At 40.7% G+C, this 12,643-nt stretch overlaps 1 protein-coding gene across 2 annotated transcripts in view; it reads right to left on the bottom strand.

Moving 5' to 3' along the window:
* POT1 (protection of telomeres 1) overlaps positions 1 to 12,643 on the bottom strand; it is an 85,634-nt gene that overhangs the window by 12,207 nt on the left and 60,784 nt on the right. For both annotated transcript variants that reach the window (XM_070755424.1, XM_070755425.1), the window contains exons 16-18: positions 11,232 to 11,326; positions 2,441 to 2,532; positions 1,319 to 1,424 (exon numbers count right to left, since the gene is read on the bottom strand). In XM_070755424.1, coding sequence (XP_070611525.1) covers positions 1,319 to 1,424; positions 2,441 to 2,532; positions 11,232 to 11,326 — 293 coding nt within the window. The remainder of the gene's footprint in view (positions 1 to 1,318; positions 1,425 to 2,440; positions 2,533 to 11,231; positions 11,327 to 12,643) is intronic.

Below are 12,643 nucleotides of genomic sequence, written 5' to 3'. Positions count from 1 at the left end.
AAGACGTCCAAGGTCCCTTCCAACTCTGTTGTTGTTGTTGTTGTTATTAAGCCTATATTGGTAACCAGAACCCTTTTGGGATGTTAATCAGAAAGACCTTAATTATATATCCTCATGGCAACTAACTATAATAACCTAATGATTAGGTATGAGCCTACAGGTGAATTATCCTTAATGAAATGTTTAACATTAGAAGAATCTAATATAAATAGCTGTCTTTACAGAACGTAACCAAAGGGATTTATTATGCAGTTAGAAAATATATAAATTAATTTATTTTCCCATCTTTAGGATTAGGACAAATTGCAGTATAAAGATGGGACAACAGATACAGGTGAAACTCGAAAGATTAGAATATCATGCAAAAGTTCATAATTGTCATAATTGTGATGATTATGGCTACAGCTCAGGAAACCCCCAAATCCACCATCTCATACTGTAGAAACTTCACACTGGACTTCAAGCATCTTTCAGTGTGTGCCTCTCCATTCTTCCTCTATACCCTGGGTCCTTGGTTTCCAAATGAGATGCAAATGTTTCCACAGGCTATGTTGATTTGGGGAGCTATGCCATTTTCTGGTGTTGGTCCACTGTGCTTAAGTACAGGGCCAATATAGCAGTCTACCAGAAGATTTTGGAGCACTTCATGCTTCTTTCCGCAGACGAGCTTTATGGGGATGCTGACTTCATTTTCCAGAAGGACTTGGCACCAGCCCACACTGCCAAAAGACCAAAACCTGGTTCAATGACTGTGGAATTACTGTGCTTGATTGGCCAGCAAACCTGCCTGACCTGAACCCCATAGAGAATCTTTAGGGCATTGCCAAGAGAAAGATGAGAGACATGAGACCGAACAATGCAGAAGAGCTGAAGGCCGTTACTGAAGATTCCTGGTCTTCCATAACACCTCAGCAGTGCCACAGGCTGATAACTTCCATTCCACACTGCAGTGAGACAGTAATTGCTGTAAAAGGGGCCCAAATCAACTACTGGGTATATATGCATGCTTATACTTTTCAGAGGTCCGATATTGTTCCGTGTAAAATCCTTGTTTTATTAATTGCATGTAATATTCTAATTTTCTGAGATAGTAGATTTGGGGTTTTCATCACAATTATGACAAATTATGACTTGAACTATCTTGTCTTGCATGTACTGTAATGAGTTTCATATATTGTGTTTCACTTTTTAAGTTGCATTACTGAAATAAATGAACTTTTGCATGATATTCTAATTTTTTGAGCTTCACCTCTATGTGAATAAAATAAGGTGCATAATGAAAGAATATCTGCATAATTTCATCAATATAAATTCTTACCTGGGGTTCTGTCTGCAGGGCAAAGTCTACTCATAATGATCTCCATATTCCCTTGCAATATATTACTGGTTAAAACTTTAGAAGCTGGAATTTTGAAGAATTTTTTCTGGAAGAAAGAATAAAAACAATGTTGACATTATTAAGCGGTCTGTTTTTCTTCCAAATATTCCGATGACCATATAATACAAGTTAATTTTATATTTTAAATAAAAGCTTTTTATTTTGTTTTGTCCTGTTTGGTTGCTGTTTGGTAAAACACGCAAATAGGACTGGTACAGACTTCAACGGATATATAGGACAGCACAAAAAACAATTGCAACCAACCTGCCTTCCATTGAGAACCTGTCTACTGCACAAGTCAGGAAGGTGCACAAGAACCTGTCTACTGCACAAGTCAGGAAGAGGGCTGAGAAAATATCCACTGGCACCTCACATCCTAGATACAAACTGTTTCAACTTCTCCCATCAGGATGCTGCTAGAAAGCACTGCATCTCAAAAAAACTAGACACAAAGTTAGTTGTTTCCCTTGTGCCCTTACTGAACACCTAATTACCACAGTATTGTCTTATATCTAAGGATATTTATCCATGGCTATATTGGTAATAGAATACAGTATGGCTGTATTACTGACATCCATCTCATTTTTTTCTACTACCTTCTCCTGTTATTATCTTATGATTATATTACCTGGTTGTTTGTATGTACACTGGGAGCTTTTGCACCAGAGACAAATTCATTGTGTGTCTAATCGCACTTGGTCAATAAAGTATTCTATTGTATTCTATTCTAAAAGCTTTTATTAAATAAATTGTTTATTTTAAAAAAGTGTCCCAATGAATTAAGGATACATTAAAAAAAACCCAACCCCAGAAAGATATTTCAGGAGGATTGTAAAATAAATAAACAGGTTGAAACCAATTTCAGTGCAGGGATTCTTCTTTCTGTATTTACAAAGGCACTTGGATATGCTTATTTTTCAATCAACTGTACATGGAATCGAGTATGTGTTTTTAATTACTATAGTCCTTGCCATCTTCACTTGGTTACAAAAATAGTTGTGATCAAATATGAGTTTAGATTTGATTTAATTAAATCAAAAGACCAATAATCTATTCTCTTACACTGTCCATGAGATATGCATCCAATGTTCCCGTTCCATCATCCAATGTAAACTTCATCACGAAGATGTACTCGAGAGGTACAATTCCTAACGCTAAGCAGAAGTAGACCAAAAACTGTATTTAAAAACGACTCAAGGCAAGAAGAGCTTAATAATAGTAGCATTTAGTAATTAAATCTATTTTTTTTTAAAAAGTCTCATGAAGCCAAGGGCTATTGGTTGAAATCTCTTATAGAAAAGCTGAAGGAGATCTCAGCTGTAATGCTCTTGTGGTCACAAACATGCACACACACATACTAGGTGACTAAAATACAACCTAACATACTTAAATATTTCCATATGCCACTGAAACAGAGCTGACTCATTCATTTGTAACTCCTTGGCCAAAGATGATCAATACCTTAGTGAAAGATCCTCAAAAGCATTTAGTTATTAGAAGGCAGTTCACAAAGTATAAATTTAATGTAAGGTTAAAGAAACACTTCAGTAGTTTCATTTGGGTATATTAAACCTTGAATGTATTTGAACATAAATAGCTCAGGTTGGTAATTGTCAGTACTACCTACTGCACTGATTGGGTTTTTCAATATGTAAGCTAGCCAGCAATTCATGTTTGGATGGTGTTACTTTAAGAGCTAGGCAGCAATTATGCATAAAAGGGAGACAGATGTGCTGCTCTCTGTTGCTTTTGTTGCATTGTGTTGTTCTGTTGCCTTGCCTTGTATTGTTGGTTGTTGGTGTATATATGCTGGTTAGTATTGATGTTATATTGCTGTGTGCTAAGTTATTGATGTTTACTAAGATATAGCTATGTGCTAATACAGTTGTGTGCTAATAAGAGAATATTTATTTATTTATTTATTGGATTTGTATGCCGCCCCTCTCCAGAGCCTCGGGGCGGCTAACAGCGACAATAAAACAGTGTACAATAGTAATTTGGTATTGATGATTAAAAATCAATTAATATAAAAACCAAACATACATACATACATACATACATACCATGCATAGAATTGTAAAGGCCTAGGGGGAAAGAGGATCTCAATTCCCCCATGCCTGGTGGCAGAGGTGGGTTTTAAGTTGTTTACGAAAGGCAAGGAGGGTGGGGGCCATTCTAATCTCTGGGGGGAGTTGGTTCCAGAGGGCTGGGGCCGCCACAGAGAAGGCTCTTCCCCTGGGTCCCGCCAGGCGACATTGCTTAGTTGACGGGACCCGGAGAAGATCCACTCTGTGGGACCTAACTGGTCGCTGGGATTTATGCAGCAGAAGGCGGTCCCTGAGGTAATCTGGTCCGGTGCCATGAAGGGCTTTATAGGTCATAACCAACACTTTGAATTGTGACCGGAAACTGATCGGCAACCAATGCAGACTGCGGAGTGTTGGTGTAACATGGGCATATTTGGGAAAGCCCATGACTGCTCTCGCAGCTGCATTCTGCACGATCTGAAGTTTCCGAACATTTTTCAAAGGTAGCCCCATGTAGAGAGCGTTACAGTAGTCAAGCCTCGAGGTGATGAGGGCATGAGTGACTGTGAGCAGTGACTCCCGGTCCAAGTAGGGTCGCAACTGGTGCACAAGGCAAACCTGGGCAAACGTCCCCCTCGCCACAGCTGAAAGATGTTTCTCTAATGTCAGCTGTGGATCGAGGAGGACGCCCAAGTTGCGAACCCTCTCTGAGGGGGCCAGTGATTCTCCCCCCAGGGTAATGGATGGACAGATGGAGTTGTCCTTGGGAGGTAAGATCCACAGCCGCTCCATCTTGTCTGGGTTGAGTTTGAGCTTGTTGACACTCATCCAGGCCCTAACATCCTCCAGGCACCGGCCCATCACTTCCACTGCTTCGTTGGCTGGACATGGGGTGGAGATGTATAACTGGGTATCATCGGCGTATTGATGATACCTCACCCCATGCCCTTGGATGATCTCACCTAGCAGTTTCATGTAGATATTAAATAGCAGGGGGGAGAGGACCGACCCCTGAGGCACCCCACAAGGGAGAGACCTAGAGGTCGACCTCTGATCCCCTACTAACACCGACTGCGACCGACCAGAGAGGTATGAGGAGAACCACTGAAGAACAGTGCCTCCCAATCCCAACCCTATATTGCTGTGTGCTAATAAGAGAATATATTATATTGCTGTGTTTTAAATGGTATATGTACTTTCTATGTGCTAATAAGGGAATATACTATATTGCTGTGGGCTATGTGAGTCTGTGGAGAGGGGCGGCATACAAATCTAATAAACAAACAAACAAATAAATAATTGGTCTAATGTACTTGCTGGTGCTAATATTATACTATATTGTTTTGTGCTGAATATTGTTATATGTAGTTACTGTGTGCTAAATGGTATTGCTATGTGCTAAATGGCATGGAACTATGAGTATTATTTATTATGAATTGTATTATGGTTAGTGTGTAATATTAATGATATTGTATACCTTGTAAATAATACCTATAAAATAGTGGTCTGTGTTATTGTCTGAACAAAGCATCACTGCCACATATGCTCTGTTTAAAGTTTGGTATTTCTATTATTGGCTCTTAGCCCAGTGGAATGCTAACAGTAATTAGGTTGAGCTCATACTTGGTAATTTTGGTGAAAATATTTCGTCACCATTCAAGGAGACATCGTCAGTGTGCTTTGAATATTTTCGTCACCATTCAAACGTTTGCAACCAAATTGCCAAGATCAGAGCTCAGACCAACAGCCCATATTAAACCACGTTTCCATTGTGGTAGAATTATTTTAATTACCCAGAATTATTCCTAATCAGGACAATGGGAAAACACTATAGATCAATGTTTCTCAACCCTGGCCTACCTACAGATTCTTCAAAAAGAGAACAGCTTCCTGCAGAAAATCCTTGCAGGACATACCCCACTAAACAAACCAACCAACAAGGTTATTTATTTATTTAATTTGTATAACCAATTCCTAATGCAGGATTCAGTGAACAGATTGCAGTTGAATTTCAAGCATTTTGGAGTGGCAGAAGTCAGAAAAGTATCCTTCTAAGTGATCATCAGTATATTGGCTATTTTTTAAAATAATGTTTGTTTTAGGACAGCTTTTCTTATCGATGCTCTCCAGATTTATTCAATTTTAAACCAATGGTGGGCTACAGGAATTGAAATCAAGCACACGGGGAGCCCAGTATACGGAAGGTTGTTTTACTATATTAATTTTGGAATATCTATCATTTGTTTATGTTTCTCACAACTTTTCTTACTGGTCTAAAGATTAGACTGGATATATATATTAAAGGAAAATTTCTATTACAATAAATTGCTATGTTCAGAGTACTTCTCATTACACTTTTGGCTGAACCAATAGTAACCCTCATATATCAAAATAAGCAACATTTGAAGAGCTGGAGCTATGATTCAGTCTCTCAACTTTTCCGAAGGATGCAAGAAGCCATCTGGGGACATGATCATGTCACTAAAAATGGCAAAGTCTTTTTTGTGCAATGTTTTCTTTTGGGTTCAAAAATAACAATGGGAATGAGAGTGATTTGTTTTCCCTGCTTGAATTGTGTGTAAACCAGCCTAAATCCACTTCTTGAAGAAATGATTTCTGACCATTTTGGTGTGATTTTATGAATGGGAATGGGTGTAGGATATCTTAGATACTTCCTCCTCCTATCAACCCTTTTGAGAAAGTCCAAACCAGGGAACAAAAAGTAATGAATGCTAATACTACTTCATTATAATGTTGAAATAACAGATTTTTGAAAATCTGAATGTCTTCTCCCCTTCTTGCCCTTACATTTAAAAGAACTAGGGAAAATCAAGACTGAGATTCTTTCTCAAAAGACATTCCAGCTTTGGACTCACATTTCTCTTATCTGACCACTGTCTTAATTGTGGTTCTTCCTCCTGTCCCTCAAAGTTATTGTAACCTTGATTTTGGACGGTGAAAAAGTCACACACTTCAATGTTTTCTAATTTGTTGCAATTATCAGTGAAATAATAGAATGTTTAGCGCTGCATGTCAGTTGTGGGTCAACCATGGCAGTCTAATTGTAAATTGTGGAACAAAACGAGAGAAAGAAAAAATTCTACTTCTATGGCAAAATTAATTTCTGACATTTCCCAGATAATAAATAATTGCATTTAAACCCTTTCTTACACATCTTTGATGATATTTCTAATTTAATTTTTATTGCCTATGCTAACATTATAAACGATAGCAGAAAAGATAACAAATGCAAATCATTAATACAAAACAAAATGTCTGCAAGTGGCAAAAGCAAAAGGGTTGTTTTGTTGGTTAAAGCTTACATTTGTCAAGGTATCTAGAAAGGCAAGTATTTTGTGTAGTCACTTCTGCATCTATAATTCCATTATTTGAGATTTAAAATATTCCCATCATCAATATAATAAAGAAAAAAATATGTAATTGATTTTACATGTATTAACTGCAGCCAGAATTGTATTTGCACAACAATGGAAAAGCAAAGAGATCCCTACAGATGAGAGTATAATAATAATAATAATAATAATAATAATAATAATAATAATAAGTACGACTGGGGCACGTACTTGTCCACCTGTCTGGGAAGAGTTTGATCTGGTGACACCTGATGAAGTGGACAAGGCCATTGGAGCTGTGAGTTCCGCCACCTGTTTACTGGATCCGTGTCCCTCCTGGTTGGTTTCGGCCAGCAGGGAGGTGACACGGAGCTGGGCCCAGGAGATTACCAACGCTTCCTTGGGGAGGGGAGTTTTTCCATCACTCTATAAAGAAGCGCTTGTGCGCCCCCTCCTCAAGAAGCCCTCCCTGGACCCAGCTGTGCTTAATAACTACCGTCCAGTCTCCAACCTTCCCTTTATGGGGAAGGTTGTTGAGAAGGTGGTGGCACTCCAACTCCAGCGGTCCTTGGAAGAAGCCGATTATCTAGGTCCCCAGCAGTCGGGTTTCAGGCCCGGTTACAGCACGGAAACTGCTTTGGTCGCGTTGATGGATGATCTCTGGCGGGCCCGGGACAGGGTTTTATCCTCTGTCCTGGTGCTCCTTGACCTCTCAGCGGCTTTCGATACCATCGACCATGGTATCCTTCTGTGCCGGCTGGAGGGGTTGGGAGTGGGAGGCACTGTTCTTCAGTGGTTCTCCTCCTACCTCTCTGGCCGGTCGCAGTCGGTGTTAGTGGGGGGACAGAGGTCGACTCCTAGGTCTCTCCCTTGTGGGGTGCCTCAGGGGTCGGTGCTCTCCCCCCTGCTATTTAACATCTACATGAAACCGCTGGGCGAGATCATCCAAGGACATGGGGTGAGGTATCATCAATATGCGGATGATACCCAGCTTTACATCTCCACCCCATGCCCAGTCAACGAAGCGGTGGAAGTAATGTGCCGGTGCCTGGAGGCTGTTGGGGCCTGGATGGGTGTCAACAGACTCAAGCTCAACCCGGATAAGACGGAGTGGCTGTGGGTTTTGCCTCCCAAGGACAACTCCATCTGTCCGTCCATTACCCTGGGGGGGGGGAATTATTGACCCCCTCAGAGAGGGTCCGCAACTTGGGCGTCCTCCTCGATCCACAGCTCACATTAGAACAACATCTCTCAGCTGTGGCGTGGGGGGCGTTTGCCCAGGTTCGCCTGGTGCACCAGTTGCGGCCCTATCTGGACCGGGACTCATTGCTCACAGTCACTCATGCCCTCATCACCTCGAGGTTCGACTACTGTAATGCTCTCTACATGGGGCTACCTTTGAAAAGTGTTCGGAAACTTCAGATCGTGCAAAATGCAGCTGCGAGAGCAGTCATGGGCTTACCTAGGTATGCCCACGTTTCTCCATCACTCCGCAGTCTGCATTGGCTGCCGATCAGTTTCCGGTCACAATTCAAAGTGTTGGTTATGACCTTTAAAGCCCTTCATGGCACTGGACCAGAATATCTCCGAGACCGCCTCCTGCCGCACGAATCCCAGCGACCAATTAGGTCCCACAGAGTGGGCCTTCTCCGGGTCCCGTCAACTAAGCAATGTCGGTTGGCGGGCCCCAGGGGAAGAGCCTTCTCTGTGGCGGCACCGGCCCTCTGGAACCAACTCCCCCCGGAGATTAGAACTGCCCCTACTCTTCCTGCCTTCCGTAAACTTCTTAAAACCCACCTTTGCCGTCAGGCATGGGGGAATTGAAACATCTCCCCCTGGGCACGTTTAATTTATATATGGTATGCTTGTGTGTGTGTCTGTTAGTATATGGGGTTTTTAAATCTTTAAAATTTTAAATTGTTTGATTACTTATGATTTGTTTTTACATGTTGTGAGCCGCCCCGAGTCTTCGGAGAGGGGCGGCATACAAATCCAAGTAATAAATAAATAATAAATAAATAAATAATAATAATAATAATAATAATAATAATAATAAGCCCGAAAAAGTGGTCGAAAATGAGCAAGCAAAACTACTGTGGGACTTCCGACTTCAGACTGACCGAATTCTGAAGCATAACACACCAGACATTGCGATCGTGGAGAAAAAGAAAGTATGGATCATCGACATCGCAATCCTAGGAGACAGCAGAATTGAGGAGAAGCAGCTAGAGAAATTAGTGAAATACGAAGATCTAAAAATCGAGCTGCAACGACTCTGGCATAAGCCCGTGAAAGTGGTCCCAGTGGTACTTGGCACACTGGGCGCAGTACCAAAGGATCGCAGCGGACATTTGAAAACCATTGGAACTGACAAAATCTCCATCTGTCAATTGCAAAAGGCCGCTTTACTGGGATCCGCAAACATAATCCGCCGCTACATCACGCAGTCCTAGGTGCTTGGGAAGCGCACGACTGGTGATGAAATACAAAATCCAGCATAGTGATCTCGTTTGCTGTGTTGTACTGACATAATAATAATAATAATAATAATAATAATAATAATAATAATAATAATAATAAATAGAATGTGCAGAAATAGACAGATTAAAGCTTACAAATAAGGAAAAAGAAGGAAGTGAATATTTCTTCTCACTTACTTTACCAATGGTTAGATAATAAAAACAGAAGTTAGAAATATGGGGATATAAAAAGGAATAATGTCATAAAGGAGATTTGTTAAAGTAGACAAGTAAGATATTATCATTACAGTGATCCCTCGAGTTTCGCGATCTCGATCTTCGCGAAACGCTATATCGCGATTTTTCCACCCGATGACGTCACTCTCTTCCTTCCTTTCTCATCTTTCTTTCTCTCTCTCTCTTTCTCTATCTTGCTTCTTCCTCTCTCACACTCTCTTCCTCCCTCTCTCATCTCTTTCTTTCCTTCTCTCTCTTTCTCTATCTCTCCCCCTCTTGCTGGCGGGTGGCGGGCGGGCGAGCGGGGGCATCAGCGAGGAAGACCCAGGGAAGGTTCCTTCGGCCGCCCAGCAGCTGATCTGCTGGGCGGCCGCAGCAGCAGCTGATCTGCTGGGCGGCCGCAGCAGCAGCGAGCAGACGAAGATCGGGGTTTCCCCGCCGCCCACGCAAAGGGGAAACCCCGATCTTCGTCTGCTCGCTGCTGCTGCGCTGCCGAGCAGATCAGCTGCTTGGCGGCCGAAGGAACCTTCCCTGGGTCTTCCCCGCTGCCCACGCAAACTCCACCATCTGCGCATGCGCGGCCATGAAAAAAAGTGCGCGCATGCGCAGATGGTGTTTTTACTTCCGCAACCCTACATTGCGAAAAATCGATTATCGCGAGGGGTCTTGGAACGGAACCCTCGCAATAATCGAGAGATCACTGTATTATATAATTAATATTATTGGGATGGATATTATTGTAAACATTTTGATTATAATTTCCTAAAAATAATTGCACCCAGACAACACACTCTTTGATTGAAATTGAATATTATGTGTTAAATAAAACAAATGAAAAAGAAAAAAGAATGAAAAAACTTTTCAGAGTAGAAAGTGTGACATATGTTGATAAATATTTAAAGTCTAGAAAATGTATTGCTCATTTGAATGTAATGCCAAAAAAGCCTGAAGTATATAGATTTAGTCTCTAAGCTTCCACAAAACTATTATTTTGATGGAATGATGTAATTATTTGCAAATTACTAACTCTGCTTTGGGTTATATCTACTTTCTAGTCTTTTGGTTCATATGCCTTATTTAAATAATACCAGAATAAACACAAGGATATAAAATTGTGGAGGTTGTATTTCCTGTCCTATACATAAAGTGCTTTATTAATAGCATACTTTTAAATTTAGCTTAATTTATTGTCTTTCTTTTTTACCTGTGGATGTTCTACTGCAGGGGTTTCAAACTTAAGGCCCGGGGACCAGATCTGGCCTGTAGGTCTGGCCTGTAGGTCTGCCCTAGAAACTGCAAAAGACTGGCCCGCAGTGCCTCTGCCAGCAAAAACGGTGCCTGGGAGGACTAGGTGGGCCCTCCCATGTTCGATTTTCAGCTACGACAGCTTCCTACTGCCCTGTACCAGCAAAAACAGAGCTCAGTTTTCACTGGAAGAGGAGGGCAGGAGGCCGTTTTCACTGGCAGAGTGCTTGGGACACCACAGACGCCGCCGACACAAATGACGGCAAGCTGGCCATCCTTACCCCGGTCATGCTCACCCTGGCTAGCAAGATCAAACTCAATCCTGATGTAGTTTGCAATGAAATCAACTTTGACACCCCTGTTCTACTGTATATAGTCCCGACAATTTAACCATCCTGTGGCATCTATTATAAAAATCACCTTATAAGCAAAACAGATTTAGGCATTTCTTTTGCCACTGAAATAATTTTACTACTTTACATTACACATAAACTGCTGAACATTATTGAATAGCAGAACAATATTACATAACCTTGTGCTATAGAAGTGTGTTCCCAAGATGGCTTTTCCTGTGAAGCAAGACAACCCAGACTTTCCATACTCTTAGGTTCGGAACAGTGCTTGCACCTAGCATTTGAAACAAAACATTAATTAAAAATAATCATAACTCATAGATTCAGCTGGTCTCATCCTCATGCTAATTGATAGGAAATTTCTTGCTGCTTTAAATACAGGTTTTTCTTTTAATAAAGCACCAGAAAATAATGGGAATTTTTAATAAATCATTGCCCACAAAATATATTATTTGGCATACAAGCTAAAGGAACATGCAGAGAATTGGACATTGAGGTGTTCCTAAAAATCTTTTATTCTACTTTTTATTCTTTCTGACTTTTAATATCTCAATTCTGCTGTGATTTTTAAACTTTTTAATGATTACTTTTACTTTCTGTTATTGCTTTAATGTTTGTTTTCCTGATTTTATTTTGAATTTTTGTATTGCATTTTATGAATGCTGTTAATGAAGTTTATTCATTGTTTACATTTATTAAATTAAATTATAATTTTTAATCGTAAACTACAGTATTAGAAACATAGAAGACTGACGGCAGAAAAAGACCTCATGGTCCATCTAGTCTGCCCTTATACTATTTCCTGTGTTTTATCTTAGGATGGATATATGTTTATCCCAGGCATGTTTAAATTCAGTTACTGTGGATTTACCAACCACGTCTGCTGGAAGTTTGTTCCAAGGATCTACTACTCTTTCAGTGAAATAATATTTTCTCACGTTGCTTTTGATCTTTCCCCCAACTAACTTCAGATTGTGTCCCCTTGTTCTTGTGTTCATTTTCCTATTAAAAACACTTCCCTCCTGAACCTTATTTAACCCTTTGACATATTTAAATGTTCCGACCATGTCCCCCCTTTTCCTTCTGTCCTCCAGACTATACAGATTGAGTTCATTAAGTCTTTCCTGATACGTTTTATGCTTAAGACCTTCCACCATTCTTGCAGCCCGTCTTTGGACCCGTTCAATTTTGTCAATATCTTTTTGATAATTTTAAACAGGGAACAATAAAAAAGACCACATACACACACACGCGCGGCGGGGAGGGGGAGAGGTCCTTTTAAGTGTACATTTAAAGTATGTGCTTTGCAAAACTTAAGAATGCCCATACTACTTTGAAACTGCTCGAATTCATCTAATCTCAGAAGCTTTAGAAGGTTAGAAACAGGGTCAGACCTGGTTAGTATTTGTTCTTCGGGAATCCTGGGTACTGCACTTTGGTGGTTAAGATACCAGACTAGAAACTGGGAGATCATGAATGCTTTAGACCAGGAGCATCAAACTCAAGGCCTGGGATGTACCACGAGGCTTACCTGGAAACAGAGAAAGGCTAGCCACTTCAGAAGGGTCAAAGGAGTGCCTCCTCTGCCAAA

This window comes from Erythrolamprus reginae, chromosome 6, assembly GCF_031021105.1.
Source record: "Erythrolamprus reginae isolate rEryReg1 chromosome 6, rEryReg1.hap1, whole genome shotgun sequence".
Taxonomy (NCBI): domain Eukaryota; kingdom Metazoa; phylum Chordata; class Lepidosauria; order Squamata; family Dipsadidae; genus Erythrolamprus; species Erythrolamprus reginae.
The sequence above is the reverse complement of the archived record's forward strand: the minus strand, read 5'-3'. Positions and strand labels throughout refer to the sequence as shown.